Source organism: Trachemys scripta, chromosome 1 (genome assembly GCF_013100865.1).
Source record: "Trachemys scripta elegans isolate TJP31775 chromosome 1, CAS_Tse_1.0, whole genome shotgun sequence".
Lineage (NCBI taxonomy): Eukaryota > Metazoa > Chordata > Testudines > Emydidae > Trachemys > Trachemys scripta.
Window position 1 is genome coordinate 240,856,065 of NC_048298.1, and position 18,020 is coordinate 240,874,084.

Consider the following 18,020-nt stretch of genomic DNA (forward strand, 5'->3'; position numbering starts at 1 on the left):
GCTAGCAATGGATTTATTAGAGTTGGTTGAAAAAAATTCTTTGAAACATTTTTTGATGAACAATGATTTGATTTGCCAAAAAATCCATTTTCATGAAAAACATTTGTTTTTTCATCAATATCACTGGTCTACAATTTTTGAGAAGTCGTCTGCTTCAGAGATAAAATGTGCTATTTATTATGTATTTTGATGTGCTGAATTCAAATATGACAATTAAAACAACTGATTGGCCACTGTTTCTAAGATATTTAAGTTTTTACATTTTATGTCTATGTATATTGTGTAGATAGTAGAGTTTTAATCATAAATTGTAAACCTAGGTCTTTTCATGTGTTTATGGTTGCTTTACATGATAATATTTCACCTGTCCTGTTTATGTAACACTTTAAAAATCAGCAAAAGGGTTATATAAATAAAATTTATTATGAAACAAAAGGCAAAAAACTATTATGTACATAGTTTAGTCCTATTCAATGTCTACTTGGCACTTCTTGGCTTGTCTCTTGTATTAGTAAAGTTTGACTACATTTATTTCAGAAGCATTTTGGCTGTAGAGCAGTGTATTTAAAGCAAAAATATGAAGAATACTGAAGAAAAGTTGCAGTGAAAACAAGCAATTTTAAGGACATTCTTTTTCCTGACAAGTCTAGTATGTCTCTGAAAAAAATGGATTAAAGAGATAAATAACTTACATTTTCACCAGAGAAACCTGGAAGACCATGCTGACCTTGATCTCCAACATCTCCTTTCCGTCCAGGAAGTCCAGTTGGGCCTGGAAAACCTGGCGGACCGGGTAGACCAGCAGGACCCCGTCTGGCTTCCTCACTTTCAATACATTTACAGTCCCCTGTTTCACCTGCAGAAATGTGGGAGGGAGGAAAACACAGAAGCTCATTGAAAACAAACATTTGGAAGAATTTATTATGAGAAATCGTAGGCGAGATAACTTTAATACATTGGGGTTCATGGCCCTGTTGAAGTTGATGACAAAACTCCAATTTACGGTAGTGGGACCAGGATTGATCCCTAATGAAGACACAAGTATATTTAAAAAGTGCTTTTGGGTAAAAGAAATAGCCCCATGAGATATTTTTCTTATTGTGTTAGCACTAGGTCAAATTCTGCAGTCCTAGTTCAGATCATGCTCAGGCAAAACTCACACTGAGCACAACGAACGTTTTGGATGAATAAGGACCTCCAGATTTGGCCCACTATTTGTAACGTCTTACCTTTCAATCCTTTTTGTCCTCGGAACCCAGGGAAACCTTGGCTGCCTGCCTCACCTGGATCCCCCTGGCGTCCCTTCAGTCCAAAAAGATAGCCTATGGAGGTTAATGCATTTGAAATATAGCATTAATGTCGTGTATATTTACCCTTCCTGCCCTCCTTTCCATTCTTTATCCTGTTTTGAGCACCACTGCATCTGACTCTTCTCTCTCCCTGCATGTTCCTGTCATCTACCATCCACCCAACTCCTCCCCATCAGCCTTTCTTTCTGATTTTTAATCCTGGCTCTCTGTCTTCACAATGTTCCCCCTCCTCCTTGGTGACTTCAACTACAATGTTGGTGACTCATTCCCCCACCCCCCCCTTAGCCTCCCATCTCCTCACCCTTACCTTCTCATTTGATACGCAGCCCTGGTTCAACTCTCATACTCACCAAAATTGCCATTTACTTGACATGGTCTTTTCCAAGCACTGCTTGCTAACCTCTCTATTGCTCAACTGGCCTGCTCTGACCATCACTGGTCTCTCTCGATACTGCCTGTTTCCCTCCCACCCCACCATGCCTGACCACCTGGTTCTTTGATGACTTCCAGACTATCAACGTCAACGACTTTTCCTCTGCTCTGTCTTCCATTGATATGGTTGTTGATTCTCTCAATTGTTCCCACTCTTTCACTCTCTTTTGCCACTCTCTCTCAGTGTCTGCCTTGTCCATCCCCAGCCTAGGCTCACCCCTAACACCTGCTTCCTCTGCTTCTGCTCTTTTGCTGCAGTGTGTCTCTGGCAGAAATCCCGAGACCAGGTTGACTTCTTCCACTGCACGTTTGTTCTTTCCTTCTTCAGCTCTGCCATTTTCCTAGCAAAGCAGCTCTATTTCTCAAACCTAACTGAGTCCTGCAGCTGCAGTCCCAGCCATCTTTTCACCACCTTGGACTTCCTCCTTAACCCCATCCCTTCTCCCACCCTCACCTCCCTCTCTACTTTGGGTCTCAAGAAACCACTTGAGGTAAGTGCCGCTCGGATCCTGCACCCCTGAGCCTCTCCCCACGCCTCAACCCCCTGCCCCAGCCCTGATCCCCTTCCCACTCTCCAAACCCCTTGATCCCAGTCCGGAGCACCCTCCTGTAGCCCAAACCTCTCATCCACAGCCCCAGCCCAGAGCCCGCACCCCCAGCCAAAACCTGCACCCCTTCCTGGACCCACGCCCCAGTCCTGATCCCCCTCCTGCCCTCCGAACCCTTCGGTCCCATCCCAAAGCACCCTCTTACATCCCAAACTCCTCATCCCCAGAGCCCACATCCCCAAGCAGAGCCCTCACACCCTCCCGTACCCCAACCCCAATTTTGTGAGCATTCATGGCCTGCCATACAATTTCTGTTTCCTGGTGTGGCCCTCAGGCCAAAAAGTTTGCCCACCCCTGTCATAGAACATAATTTTACAATTGCTGTCTGGAATTCTTCTCCTCCTATTCCATCCTAGACCCTCTCCAGTTGGGCTTCTGTCTCTTGCACTGCACTGAAACTGCTCTCACCAAAGTCTCTAAAGACCTCTTCCTAACCAGATACTCTATTCTCATAATCCTTTACCTGTCAGCTGCCTTTGACACCATCGGCCATACTTTTCTTGAAATCTGTCTTTCCTCAGGTCTCGTGACACAGTTCTCTCCTGGTTCACTTCCTACCTCTCTAACTGCTCCTTCAGTGTGTCCTTTGGAGATTCCTCCTTATTCTCCCTCCATAGAGTTCCCTCCTTTGCCCAGGGACAAGATGGAGAGGGCCATCTCAGGCACAAACACAAATTCAATCATCAACTTTATGCTGATGACTCTCAGGTGCCTCTCCATTCCAGATCGGTCTTTTTCTTTCCAAACTAAAAAGTACTGGCTTGTCTATGTGACATTGCCACTGGGATGCCCATCTGTCAGCTTAAACTCAGCCTAAACACAGCCCTTGCTTGTATCCATTCAAAACATGATAATTTTGCTAGCTCATTGCTTTGCATCTCCCTTCCCCATCACAACAAATGTAAAACTAACCCTCACACTTGGGGTGTGTGCCCTGTAAGCAACCACAAAGCCACCTCATTGTCCTCCTTAAGATTCTTTGCCACGATGTCTATAAAAAAACCTGACAATGGTTATGCAGCTGTTGTACTGGGGCCCCTGCCTATTATATTGATCAGTATTGTCTCACTGGTTCCTTGTGCTGTCTTGTCTGTCTGTATCTACCTGTTTTTTCTCATCTTATGCTTAGACTGTAAACTCTTTGGGGCAGGGACAGCCTTTTTGTTCTGTATTTTTACAGCACCGAGTACAATAGGTTCTGAGGCTCAGACATGCTACTGCAATTCTGTTAGTAAATAACTGCAGTATTGACATGCAGTATTGGCTGTACCACATTTGACATAATATAGTACATCTAAAACATTTCTAAATTCTTAAAATTTACAATTCCATGGTATATTAATGACAGCCTATTTACTGCATGGGTTTACTCTGTAAATTCAGTCAATGCATAAGCCTATGTCCCCAGCTGTGCCAGAGTTTTGCTTGGTTCAGTGGAAAGGTGACTTTAAGCTATCTGGTTCATAATCCTTTACATTCTCCCCCACCTAATCTCTGGGATTGCCATGGTCTGTTTCAACCCATGGTATAACTTGGAGCAGCTTCAACACTGCTCCAAATTTCACTGGCTGGCTGAGAGGACATCACACTCTGGCCCTACCAGCATTCCAGACCCTCCTCCTATTTTGGGGGTGAGGATGCTTTGATGAAGTAGCTATTCCATGTTAGGGGAACACTCAGCAGACTACTTAGGACAGTTTTATAGTACCTATGTGAAATGGTCTACTGTATCACAAGCCAGGATCTAGTCCACAATCCTTTCATCAGTGAAAGTTAAAAAAAATATTTAAAGCCATGTTTTTATGTTCACATCCTAGACCGGACTGCTCGATTATTTTCTTTTAGCCATGGAGAGATACCAAAACATCTAGCAGTATTAGCATGGTTATCTTTCAACATGATTGATCATTAGATACTGCTCATTAAGCAGAGACATAGTGGGATTGGACAGAATTGAAATCAACTGTCTTAGACCATTCTTCTCAGGTAGATCACAAAGAGTTAAAACAGGCACCTTTTCCCTGATGTCTTCACAACGAGAAATCACAAATTCTTCATGGTCAGTGTACACATAAGACCTCTAGAGTAGGGGTTCTCAAACTGGGGGTCGGGACCCCTCAGGGGGTCACGAGGTTATTACACAGGGGGTCGCGAGCTGTCAGCCTCCACCCCAAACCCCGCTTTGCCTCCAGCATTTATAATGGTGTTAAATATATAAAAAAGTGTTTTAATTTATGAGGGGGGGGGTCGCACTCAGAGGCTTGCTATGTGAAAGGGGCACCAGTACAGAAGTTTGAGAATATGGTGAGATACTACTGTTTTCAACATAGAACCAGTAACATAGGTGCTGGAACTGGGTGTACTGGTGCACTCCTTGGCTTGAAGTAGTAACAACAACCCAAAGACATGGCTTCTCCCTTCAGCACCCCCACTATAAAAATTGTTCCAGCTCCACTGACCAGCAATATCTAAATGATATCCAGAACCCTGACAAAACTGTCCCAGTACCTGAGTGAATAGCGCCTGGATGAACAGCTGCTAGCTAAAATGTAACCCAGGCATGGAAGAAGTGACGTTGATAGAAAAAAGGAAATATCAAGAAGGTAGATGGAGCTAGCAGTTTGCTTTTCATCAAAGGAATCAGCTCTGTGATTGTGGCTGAAAGTCCCAGGGCCCTCTATTGGATTCCTCACTGCTCCTAGACAACTAAATAATGATCAGCGTCAGCATTTTTTAAAATCTTTGGCCGGCTAGAAGGCTGCACCCCTTCCTGTCAAATGCAGATCTAGACCAATCGCTCATTCCATTTTTGCCACCTTCATACTTAACTATGGACACAACTATTTAAAATACATCAGGAACAAAAGGAACCTTAGCAATGGTGGATGCCCGTTGCTCAAAACTTGAGCTATGCAAAATTTCTCTGCTGAAAAATCCAAACCCTGAGAAAAACCACAAAACAAACCAACCAGATGTGTGTTCCAGGGTTTGTTATGAATGTTTGAAAAATCAGGTGAACACATCTTTCTTCCTGTGTTTCTTTGTCCTTTTGGCACCCTCCCTCCTGCCCACGTGCATACAATCACTTACTCTCCTCCACACTATGCTTCTATCATTGAATGCCCATTCCTCTCCCAATCTGACCTATTAACTTGACATGCCAGCAGCCTTGTTAGAAAATGATCAAACAACAACATTTCTGATTCCCTAAAATTAAACCTGTTCATTTTCCAAAGACCTTACGGCCTGGCAGCATCTCTAGCCACTTACCTGCAGTTCCTGGAGGACCAGGTGGGCCATGGAATCCTTGAAGTCCTGGTTTACCATCACTACCTGGTGGGCCTGGCTGAGTTGCTGGAAAACCTGGTTCTCCCCTAAAACCTTTGGCACCCGTTTCTCCACGTAAACCTCTTCTTTCAGAGCCATCTGAAATGGGAACACATCACCCAAGAAATTGAGAATGATCTCTCAAACATGCTCTCAGATTAAGAGGCTAGGCATGCTAGGTTATAGAGGGAAAGTAGGCATAACTACTTCCACCATGTGAGGAAACAATGCAGGTATTCTGAATATAGTGATAATACCACTTTTCATCTGAGCAATTCAAAGCATGTTACCAAGGTGGTTGGTATCATTACCCCTGTTTGCAAGTGACTTGCCCAAAGTCGCACCAGAAGTCAGTGGCAGAAACCGGAATGGAATCCAGGTCTCCTGATTACCAGTTCAGTTCCTTATTCACTATACCACACTGCCTCTTTCAGGACCCTGTGCTCCATATGTATTCCTGCCCCTGTTCCCAAAATAATTCTGACTAAAATAGGAGCACAGCGGATTGTTGTGAGTCAATATTTAGATCATAAAATATCAGAATATTACCAGGAAAACCATCTGACGATCCAGGAAGACCAGGAAGGCCGGGATCTCCTTGGTACCCTGGGTCTCCTGCAAGCCCAGGAACACCTGGCAATCCTGGATCACCTGTTACTCCTGAAACACATCCCCATCCCCAAGAATACAGGTTAGTCTGCTGATCTTTGTGACACACACAAGTAGCACTGCATGTTCTAGATTGTTCAGCCAACTGTCAATCTTGAAAGCTAAATTAGAATATTCAGCTACTTCATTTGGTGACACATTCCAGAAAGCTGCAGTATTCACAGCAGCACAAGATCCACACACAAATACCTGTAATTTGTCAGGCAGAAACGTTTAAGAAGAAGATGGGTTTGCAGAACAAAATATTTAAAATTAGCACTATTAAAAGTTACATCATAATATCTGAATTGCCCTATTAAAGTTAGTATTAACAGAAAGTTATCGTTTTAAAGAAAATACAAAGGTTAAGAAAAATAAATCTGCATTTAAAGTTTCAACAGCTGCATAGCTCTGCTGTGTATCCCAGCCACACTGAGCTCTGGGCTGGACCAAACTATGTTATAACATGGATCTCTGAAATGACTGTAAGTTTAGTAGAGACAGAACCCCTCAGTACAGTCCAAAGCTGCATGCTCAAATGCCCAAACCCTGGTCCCATCAATGTCAATGGCAAAATCCCAACTTTCTTCATTCAGACCAGTATTTAGTCATGCAAGGATTGTCAGGGTACCTTTCCAGGATGAAAAGATGTTTTTAAGATGGTTTTGGGGGCGCAGCCAAAACAAACAAACAACTGGTTGCAACTTGTCTATATGGTGCTTTGGTCCATACCAAAGCGGTGTAAATTCTAGTGCACAGTAGAGTGTTGTGCACTAACTTGCCTGTGTGGACCCTGCTGGTGCACACTAAAAGTTTCCTAGTTGGTGTTAATATAGTAGTACTGTTTGATTGTACATTAACTTTTAGTGCACATCAGCAGGGTTCACATTGGGCCAGTTAGTGTGCAACTGGAATTTACATCCCTTATGTGAGAACTAACACATTGTGCAGATGTGATCCAGGAACCTCTTGATACCAACTGGGAGAGGGCACATGAGGTGCACAGAATTTTACAGGGGGATCAGTAATATGCATAACAATTCACTAAAATGTGGCATGTGAGGTCTCTCCTGAGAGCCAGTAACACACTAGTGATCATGACATTCTGAAATGTATGTAAGAATAATATTTAAGGAGTTCTGTACCTATACTGGAAATTATGTTCTTTAGGGCTGTGAATTAAAGTAGGTCACCAAGAGGTGACTGTGATGTCCTGTTCCTTCAAATGTTTGACCACTGCCCCTCCCACCGAAAAGCCTCACTTTCATGTTAGTTTTCGCTTTGCTGCCAGAAGAATAAAGCAAGCAAAGCACAAACTGTACAGCTGTGCTTTTTATCGTCTCCTTCTGTGCCCATCTCCTTCTCTGCTGGGCCCAAGTACAACATTTGGAGAAGCAGGATTTCTATCCCATGTGTGTCTAGTGCTACCAGTGCTTTGTATCTTTTTTAACCAATTTGGTTTACCCTCACAATGGGCCTCAATTCTGTTCGAAGAACTTCAGAGGTTCCTAGTTTCCAATGGAATTCAGCACATATGTTCAGATCCATACCATCCTGCTACAAACGGACTAGTGGAACACTTTGCACAGACACTTAAGCATGCCTTGATAGCGAACAAGTCTGTTTTGAGTCATCAGCAGAAACTGGACAATTTCTTGCCTGTCTGCAGGAGCACATGATGAGCTACTACCCAGGAGTCACCTGTAACTCTTTTCTTGAAGCAATCTTTGTGTACTTGTTGGGACCTGCTGTGTCTTGATGTTGCCTCATGTGCAGATAAATACCAAGCTATGCAAATTGAATGATGACATGAGACATGTCATCGTTCTTTTCAAGTTGGAGACTTTGTGGATTCGCAACTATCACTGTGGAGTGAAATGGGTACTTGAGGAATTCTAAAGTGCATAGGACCTTTTTTGTTTGTGGCAAAACTATCTGATGGTATATTGTGGAAATGACATATGGACCAGTTGCAGCCTCAACAAGTATTGAAGTCCAGGGATGTTCCAGTAGGACTTTCTGTTCCTCCAATTGAACCTCCTTCTCTTACAAGTCATACTTTCAATGACTTACTGGGAGAAATTTTGTTACAAGATCCACTTGATTCCTCACTACCAACTGTTCTTGTTGTTCAGGACACCGCTGCACTACCATACCTATGTTATTCCAAACAGGTGCATGTGATGGTGTGCACTCACCTCTCATGAGTGCCTCCTGTCAGCTGGGTGCAAACCTGAACTCTTTCTTCTCACAGTGCCCCCTGTTGGCTGCTGTCCTCGTCAGGCGGGTCTTCAGTGGCTCAGCCCTCTGGCCAAGTCACACAGTCAAATGCATGAACTAACAAACCCTTTCTGGGGTAAAAGGTCCAACTGGGCCTGTCCTTGTGCCCTTGGTAATGTCAGCAGCCCTGTGTCTGGGCTCAGTTCTCAGCCCCTTCTGGGCTAATTTTAAATCCATCCCTGCCCTGTTTATAGAGCAGTGCCCTTTAAGTCCTGCCCTTCACTTGGGCTTCTAAATGAAACTTTTACTCTTCTAGGGGCATTGGCCACTCTGCCAGTGGGTGGTGGTGAGACCCTAGCCCACCCACTACTCCAGGTCCTGACCCAGGGACCCAATACATAGCAGTCACGTGCTGCTGCTATTCCCTGCACCACTTCCCATGTTGCTGCTTCCTCTTCACCCTTACCTCAGGGCTGAAGTTCTGTCTATTCCCTGCTTGAGCAGGATCTCTTCCAGGCCTCCGCACCTGGAGAGTCTCACAGCCTTCCAGTCCTTCCTCATCCTTCTGGTCCCAGTCAGGAACTGACTTGCTCAGGCCTTGCATCTCCTTTCATCTGAGCCTGTTGAGATCTGATTGACTGCTTACAGACAGCCTTTCAAGGCAGGTCTGGAGGATGCACCTTTACTGTTCCTTTTCTGGGGCAGGGTGTGGTAGGACCACAGGCTTCCAGCAGGGGGCCTCAAAAGGCCCAGTACAGCCCATCACAGTGCAAAAAACGGTTTTGTCCCTGAACTTATAAATCGTTTACTCAGTGAGCTGCTATTCCAGGACAGAATAACTCCTTGTAATTTGGGAGTCTGGGATAGTCCACTTACAACTTTTAGTGAGGTTGTCAGGGTTCTCTCTCCACTCTGAACTCTAGGGTACATATGTGGGGGCCCACATGAAAGATCCCCTAAGCTTATTTCTACCAGCTTAAGTTAACAACTTCCCCAAGGCACAAATTCTTCCTTGTCCTTGGACGGTATGCTGCCACCACCAAGTGAGTTAGACAAAGATTCAGGAAAAGGACCACTTGGAGTTCCCGTTTCCCCAAAATATCCCTCCAAGCCCCTTTAACTCCTTTCTGGGGAGGAGGGAGAATAATATACCAACCTAATAGGTAAACAAGGTGAGCACAGACCAGACCCTGAGGTTTTTCGGACACTAAAAACCAATCAGGTTCTCAAAAACAGAATTTTATTATAAAGAAAAAAAGTAAAAGAAGCACCTCTGTAAAATCAGGATGGAAGGTAATTTTACAGGGCAATAAGATTTAAAGCACCGAGGATTCTCCTCTAGGCAAAACCTTAAAGTTACACAAACCGGAATAAATCTCCCTCTTAGCATAGGGACAATTCACAAGCTAAAACAAAAGATAATGCATTTCCTTGCTATTACTTACAATTTGTAATCTTAGATGCTTATTTCAGATATGGCTTTAGGAGATGTATTTTTCCTGCCCTGGTCCCTCTCTGTCCCGGAGAGAACAACAAAGAGAGCACAAAGAAGCACAAACGAGAAACCTCCCTCCACAGATTTGAAAGTATCTTCTCCCCTTATTGGTCCTTTTCGTCAGGTGCCAACCAGGTTACTTGAGCTTCTTAACCCTTTACAGGTAAAGGAGGGATTTTATGCTACCCTTAGCTGCATGTTCATGACAGAGGTTATATAGTGTTTCATGTTAACCATGTAAACAAGAATGTATATGTATTTGGGAAGGTTTTTTTTAAAGGAGGGTGGAAAAATGTTTATATGTGCAAAGCCTCCGCAGTGCAGAGCTTCACTTTTGTGTTAGCTCCAGTTTTGCTGCCAGAAAAATAAAGTGAGCACAGTAGAGAGTTGTGTTTCTATCAGCTCCCTATGTCTCTATCTATCTATCTCCTTCTCTGCTGGGTTCAAATATAACAGTGAGAGACAGAGGTGATGCGTAACTGTTGATAGTGGGGGGCACAATTCAAAGGTTTTGGGGGGCATGTGACCGCCCCATGCATCATCTCTGGATCTAGAACAGAGGTTTTCAAACTGTGGAGCACATCCTGCTAGCGGGGCATAGAGGAAGGTTCGGGGGGGGTGGGGGAGTGGCTATGACAGGTGGCTTGGGGAGGGAGTCCCACCTCCACTCCCTGACTCCCCTAAGTGGGCAACCCAGCCTGTGAGGTGAGTCAGGGGGTGGAGATGGCGCTCCTTCCCCAAGTCACACTGTGCGGCGCCAGCCTGGCCCCGCTGCTGAGGTAAGTTGGGGATGGAAGTGGCACTTCTCCCTCGAGCCCTGCCGCTGAGATGAGTCAGGGGGTGGAGGTGCCAGTCCCTCCTCAAGCTCCACCAGCGGTGCTGGGCTGAGCGGCCTGGCATTGTTGCTCCCCACCCCAATGTCCCTTCACACGCCTCCTCCTCCCCCAGTTTGAAAACATCTGTGTAGAAGCTGTTGAAAATGGAAGGCAGAAATCAGGGAGAGCACATGACCCTGCATTTCCACACACACACACACACACACACACACACACACCCCCCGCCTCTGGTGAGAAACATGTTCCTTTCAGACATTCCTATCTGCCTGATTATCTACCAGTTAAGTATTGTATATATCACAATGAAACCTATCTACAAACTAAGCCACCAACTAATCAAGATTAAGAATTTAACAAGAGGTCACAATATCTACAGGAAGGAATACACAGCAGGAGGATGTCCAGTTTATGAATAAAGATCAAAGGACTGTTTTATTATATCAGGGTTTTTTACGGTACACCATAGTATCTTTTCACCTATAAGTAAGCTAATAGTGGGTTTGTTTCATGAACAGATGATCACAGCTTGGCTGTAATATGCTGGAAGGATTTTGCTCTTATGACATAATAACGTCCTATTTGTTAAGTTTGGCTCTAGTATGCATGTTATGGCTTTACTTTAGATGTAACCTTTTGTTTCCAATACTTCTGCTTGCTATCATATGAATTGCTATTCTTTGTTAAATAAACATATAACTGCTTTTTCTAAGTGCTGTGAGTTATGGGGAGCTGTGCTGTACAGTATAACTGGTAAACTGTGGGGTACTGTTCCTTAGGGAGCAGAAGATGTGCAGTTCTGTGAGTGGATCAGGTGCTGGGTATTCCAGTGAGTTGTGTGGAGGACTTGGGGTTGGAATGTGCCTATCGCTAACCTGCAGAGGGACAGTGGAGCCCACATGAGCTGCGAGGGAAGTGCTTGTGCTACTTGTGGCTGGTGGTGACCCGTGGCTGGTACAGACAAGGCTTCCTCATGCTAAGGGCAGGTAGTAGCGAGGTACTCCACAACCCTGGGATCCCTTGGGATGCATCAGATAAGCTCTTGATTAAGCTCATTTAGGAGCCCAGACTGCAGGAATCTTTCTGAACATTTAGTTTAAAGCTCTGGTTGTGGAAAAAATAATCTGTTTCTTTTGGCTGGTCTTCAAGTACACCCATCAGTTGTATTTTAACAGTCTGGAATATTGATTTCACATCAGTCTGTGGCTCACCTGACCTGTCAGGTTACCAGTGATTTTTTTTTTTGTTAAATTGTCCATTACTGCATATAAATGTCACAAAAATACTTGTTGGCATTTTCTTAGATCTCAAGGCTTTGTCTTCACTAGGGGAAAAAGAGGAGTGCTAACGTGAGTTGAGTTAAAGACTAGGCTAGCATCTTTAACCCAGCCTGCTTACCTGTGCGAAAACTACTAACTTCACTGTGAGATAGCTAACTCGAGCTAAGAACACACCTTTTTTCCTGAGTGAAGACAAGGCCAAAGAGGGATCAGGACTAAGGTAACTTCCCTGAAAATAAGATAACTTTACACTATTAGGGAGTTTGTACACTATTGTTTGAGATGAGTAACACATATACCGACTCGCTTTACTAAAGGAACAGAGTTCTCTGCATTTCATGCTTTTGCTGTGGGGGAAGATGGAAAAACAAGGATGAGCTATCAGCATCACAAGTATTCAGAGCAATGAAGACATACCTTTCCTTGCAAACGGAGTATAAACAGGTGGTCCTTGAAACCCTCTCTCACCCTGCTCTCCCTGTATAAATAGATAATGAAGCGTCAGATACATACTCAGCGTGTGCCTGCGCCATTGTGCGGTGAGGGACTATTTGAGCATGTGGGTCCGTTGTACAAAGGACCAGATTTTCAAAAATATTTAGGCACATTAGCAGCAGATAGGCACCTAATAGAATGTTCAAACTCACAATGATTTTGATTTCAATGGGAATTAGGCACTTAACCTGCATAAGTACTCTTCATTTCTAGGCACTAAATACCTATAACATCTGGCCCCAAGTTGCCAGCAAAAGCCTTGTATTTCTCTTAATTCACACCATCTCTCCACTGGTTCTCCTAATTGTTATCCTCATTCTACTTTTTCCTCATTCATCCATATTTTCCCACTCATCCGCTCTCTTCATCAGTTGGGGACAAGGAAAATATTCACCCTCTGTCCCCTCCCTATAATACAGTGTCAGTTAAGCACATTTTGTGAATTTTTACACCTTCCTCTGAAGTATCTGGTTACTGACAGACAACCAAGCAGCATAGACAACTGCCTAGTCAATTATGGCAACAAACATTTATATTTTTATTCTAATGAACAGACACAACGTAAGCAAAATTATGTCTGGTTTACTAATTCTGACCAATTAAATTCACTTTTAATGCAGGAAAGTAAAAAAGTACCTTCATTCCTTTAGGACCACTGCTGCCTGGCATGCCATCAAATCCTTGAAAACCCTGAAATATATATCAAAATGGTTGCCCTTTTCTAAATCAGACAAAGAATGAAGATATTTTGTTACAGGATTTTTCAACAGGCCAGCTTGTTGCCATTATTTTAATCTGTTACAGCAGTCATTTTAAAAGCATGAGAATGGTGGTTTCCTCTAACATAGTTAAGGTGTGTGAACCATGCAGCAAAGCTGAGAATTTTGTCACCCTCAGGATTTACTCTTGGCATTAATAATTTAGTTCTACCTTTCAGTTTTTTTCTGTTATATATTTTGCATATTGGGTCAAATCCTAGCCTTGGTGCAGCCCTGGCGCATAGCCTGGTTGGAGGAATACAGAATGGGCAGGTAATGAAGCTGTTGAGCTCTCAGGAGATCTTGAGATGGGAACCTGCATTCTGGATTGATGGAAAGAAGGGTAAGGAGAAGGCAAATGGTCCATCCTCTCTAGTCCTTGGAGATAGTGTCATGAAGACAATGCACACACACAGTGCCTCTTTTATTCTGCAGCACAGTGGGGTTTCCCCCAGATGTCAGTCAGCTAGAGAAACTTGTCTAGAATATACTAATGAGCTTCACTAGAGATGTCATTGTTATAATAAAGTAATAGTTCTACTTAGGTTGTGAGCTCTTGAGGGCAGGAATTGTTTCTTTATTATGTGTTTATATAGTACCAAGCATCCTGGGGCTGGGGCCTCTAGGTGCTACTGCAATACAAAATGCACTAATGTTGCAGATAACTTAATTAAACTACCAATATCTGTAAGAATGTTTTATCACATAAACATCTCTCTATAGAGCAGGGATCAGCAACCAAATCCGCTGGCAGGCTGAGCCGGTTTGTTTACCTGCAGTGTCCACAGGTTCGGCTGATTGCAGATAGCACTGGCTGTAGCTCACTGTTTCAGGCCAATGGGGGCTGCGGGAAACAACGCGGGCCGAGGGATATGCTGGCCGCTGCTTCCCACAGCCCCCATTGGCCTGGAATGGTGAAACGCGGCCGGTGGGAGCTGTGATCAGCTGAACCTGCGGACGCTGCAGGTAAACAAACTGTCCCAGTCCGCTTGTGGATTTTTCTGATGGGCTGCGTACCAAAGGTTGCCAATCCCTGCTGTAGAGCATTTTAATTCATTGAACGATTTATTCTTTTAACTGAGACAATGACACCTCCAGGACTTGCCAATACCAGCCTTCTGGCACACGTGTGAAGTGGCTTAAATCTGAAGTTTGTGTCAGATGCAATATATCGTATTCAATTAGTGTACATTTCAGCTGATGGAGCTGTGCATATGAAAATACTAGGCTTACATCTCCTCTCACATGCACTGGTTTTACACCAGTGTACTTCCATTGACTTCAATGGAGTTATTCCTGATTTATTTCAGTGTAAGGGAGAGAAAAATAAGGACTATTATATTTTATTTAAAACATTTTCTAGAACTGAATTCTAGATATACTGTCCATGCGTACTCCAGAAAACAGAAATTCTAAAAAGTTAAAGCATTAAAATAGTGGCCAGAGCCGCAGCTGCTATAAGTCAGTGTGGATCCACTGACAGTAGTGAAGCTGTGCAATTTACACTAGCTGTGGATCTGAGCCTTTATATACAGCCTGTAAAACTGAAGAGTGTAGTGAACTCCTGAATAGATCAGATATTTCAATAACTGGCTTCAGAAAACATTTACACAGTTTTAAAGCATTGCAATACACCACAACATTCTCCAAGATACCACAAACTGACCTCCAGGGATCAAAGATATTATTCACAATGAAAATATATGTCAAACATTTTCAGAAAACTAACAACTGTTATACAATAGTTGTAAAATCTCTTTCACACTAGGTGGAGCTGTAGATCTAAAAAGGAAGCCAGGAGTTTCCTAATTATCTACTGCTTACTTTAAGTACACTGAAATGACTGAGCTATAGTTCTTCCTTCTCTCAAGGGAGTCAAACAATTACCATAATTTAAAAAAATATTTTTGCTGGTGAATAACATACTGGGAAACCTATTCCTTCAGATGTCATGATTTACCAGTTACATCTCATTGAAATAAATGTACCCTTTACTAAAAATTTTGTCGGGCCTCAAACTCAAAAAGGGATAAAAGGGGTCAATAAATGATTCCGACATGGGTGCAGATACCAAGCCTACTTAAGTAAAAGGAAAGAACCCTTAATGTACATATTATTGACAGTTTTCTCTCTTCTAGACTAGCCGTTTTGACAGAAGCTTAAGAGCTGTGGATTTCACACAAGGATTGGTATTCCTTGCTGCCAAATTCCTTAGCATAATCAAGAAGCATAGAGAAACCATTTATTCCTGTAGCCATAGACTTATTTGAACATCTTATGGGCACAGTTTCTAACACTGATAGAAGCAGCCATTTCTGCACACAAATAAAAAGCACGAGAGCTTCCAGGTATGACAGAATTTTATTTTAGACATTATTGCGTGTTTCTATGGACATAGAGAATCAGCTAATATTTTTCTCAGTTTTTCCCCTCTCTCCTTTTCGTTTGTGCTCAGAAATTCAAGATGGCACATGGATCACAGACCTCTACAACATCTGAGGAAAACTATCTAAAGGACAACACATTTCAGTATGGTGTAAAAGAAATTACAGAACTCATGTCAGCAATGATGGGAACTGTGAATACATTTCCAAAGCTCTCTGAAAATATATTCCTAAATGGCAATACAGGCTTTAATTATCAGACCATTCCCCTCACCACCCACTTTTAAAATAACTAGGATTACCCAAAGAACAAGGAAGTCACCTGGTCCATAAAGTTAAGTTGATTGCAGTTGGAGAGTCCAGACAATATTCTGATCTTATTTACAAGGTATAACCGAGATCAGAATTTGATACCTATAGTATGTGTGGAATACACTTTGATTTTCAATTAGTGAGTCTAAATATAAAAGTCAAGCATGGAATATTCTAAAGGATTACTTATACTGTGCAAAACTGGCCCTTTATGATGTAATTTGGTAAAATGTTAACTGAATATGTATTTTTTACGTACTGTTATGCCCACTTAAAGTTCTAATGTCTGTAGTGTAGGGCACGTTATTTGTCTGGCACATGTTATACATTATATAGTGCTGTGTACACTTATAGCACTGTATTAATATTATGCTCTGTCATTTTCCAGGATAGAACATGTATTTTTCCATAATCTGAAGATGTCAGTTCTATATGTTAAAAGCAGTGTGCTAGAAACAAAATCTGTTTTTTTTTGTGCTAAATACTCACTTTTTCCCCGGCAGTTCCTGGGATGCCATTGATACCAGGTAACCCCTATGAAAATACAACATCATTTGCAGAATAAAGTGAAACCCTGACAGATCTGTTAATCTTTGCCACTTCTAAGCTAATGTATGCAATGCACTTGAACTTTTAAAAAAAACTGACCATAACAATAAGAATTCATAGACTTATTTTCTAATAAGCAGATGCACAGTACAAACAGAACTGGCTATTTTCTTTCTTTCTTTCTTTCTTTCTTTCTTTCTTTCTTTCTTTCTTTCTTTCTTTCAAAGCAAGACATTGTAAAACCACCATAAGAATGTTATGATCTCTGAGTGTTTTTAGAAATATTTATGTTGCCTATGCTTTCCACCATATTTGTTCATTTCAGAAGCTGTACTATGAGAACAAATGAAATGGAGCGGCACCAATTGGGTGCTACAAGATACTTGCACCCAAACAGGTTTAGGTTTTTTATTGGGGTGTATATGAATAAAAACAATAAGGGTGACAGTCACTATTCCCTTGCCCATTAATTTGGCTTTGTGAGGATAAGAAGGGGATGGAGAAATGGAATCCACCCTCAAAACCAGCAAACAGGTCATAGGATTTCAGCACAGACTTTTATAGCTGCTATAGGCTGCAGTGTTGGCTATAGACCCCAATATGGAGGGGGTCCTAGTCACTTCATATGCATGAGTGTGGGGCTAGTGGCCTCTTCCTTTGCCTGCCTCGGTGGCCTCTCCCTCTCCAGTCCCACTAGGCACAGATAGGTTGCACAACCACTCCCACACATAGCTTCTTCACCTCTGACTTGGTCTGACAGCCATATCACAGGTTTTAGATGGCTCTCTGCCCTGGGGTGAATTTCATCTTTAATGAACAACATACCCTTTGTCCTGGAAAACCTATTATTCCTTCTTCTCCTTTTTCTGCCCAATATGCGGGTGAGCCCTAGGAAACATTGCAGATGAACTTACATAGACCGTTATGTTTACAGACTGTATATATGAACGTATCTATGAAGAGAAGAGCATTACACTGCCGGCAGAGGCTGATAATAAGCAGAAGTGAAAACACCATGGCCTGTGTAAACATCAGACCTGAACCTGTAGTTCATACAAGAGCTAAAATCTCTTCTGAGTTTTGTCTGTTTGCATAATCAGAGTGCTAGGATCAGGCCCTTAGAGAGATGAATCCACCGCCCCATATCCTTTAAAAAAACAACTGCTTTTGTAGTTGCTACTTTGAAGAAAAGCCAAAGCAATTGTTTTTATCTGTATAATCAGTTAGCCATCTCAGATCTCATCCAAATCCTACTTTCAAATAGATATTGAGAAAACACAGATATTCCACCATCCAAGCTTAATAAAAGTGAGATACAAATTCTTCACTTTGCTACACAGGCATAAATCCAAAGTAAGTCTATTGAAGT

General features: G+C 42.6%; 1 protein-coding gene across 3 annotated transcripts in view; it reads right to left on the reverse strand.

Annotated features, from left to right (window-relative positions):
- COL4A2 (collagen type IV alpha 2 chain) overlaps positions 1 to 18,020 on the reverse strand; it is a 225,417-nt gene that overhangs the window by 59,282 nt on the left and 148,115 nt on the right. For all 3 annotated transcript variants that reach the window (XM_034758169.1, XM_034758172.1, XM_034758170.1), the window contains 8 exons: positions 17,477 to 17,539; positions 16,592 to 16,636; positions 13,285 to 13,338; positions 12,571 to 12,631; positions 6,227 to 6,337; positions 5,621 to 5,776; positions 1,230 to 1,322; positions 693 to 856 (listed from right to left, as the gene is read on the reverse strand). In XM_034758169.1, coding sequence (XP_034614060.1) covers positions 693 to 856; positions 1,230 to 1,322; positions 5,621 to 5,776; positions 6,227 to 6,337; positions 12,571 to 12,631; positions 13,285 to 13,338; positions 16,592 to 16,636; positions 17,477 to 17,539 — 747 coding nt within the window. The remainder of the gene's footprint in view (positions 1 to 692; positions 857 to 1,229; positions 1,323 to 5,620; positions 5,777 to 6,226; positions 6,338 to 12,570; positions 12,632 to 13,284; positions 13,339 to 16,591; positions 16,637 to 17,476; positions 17,540 to 18,020) is intronic.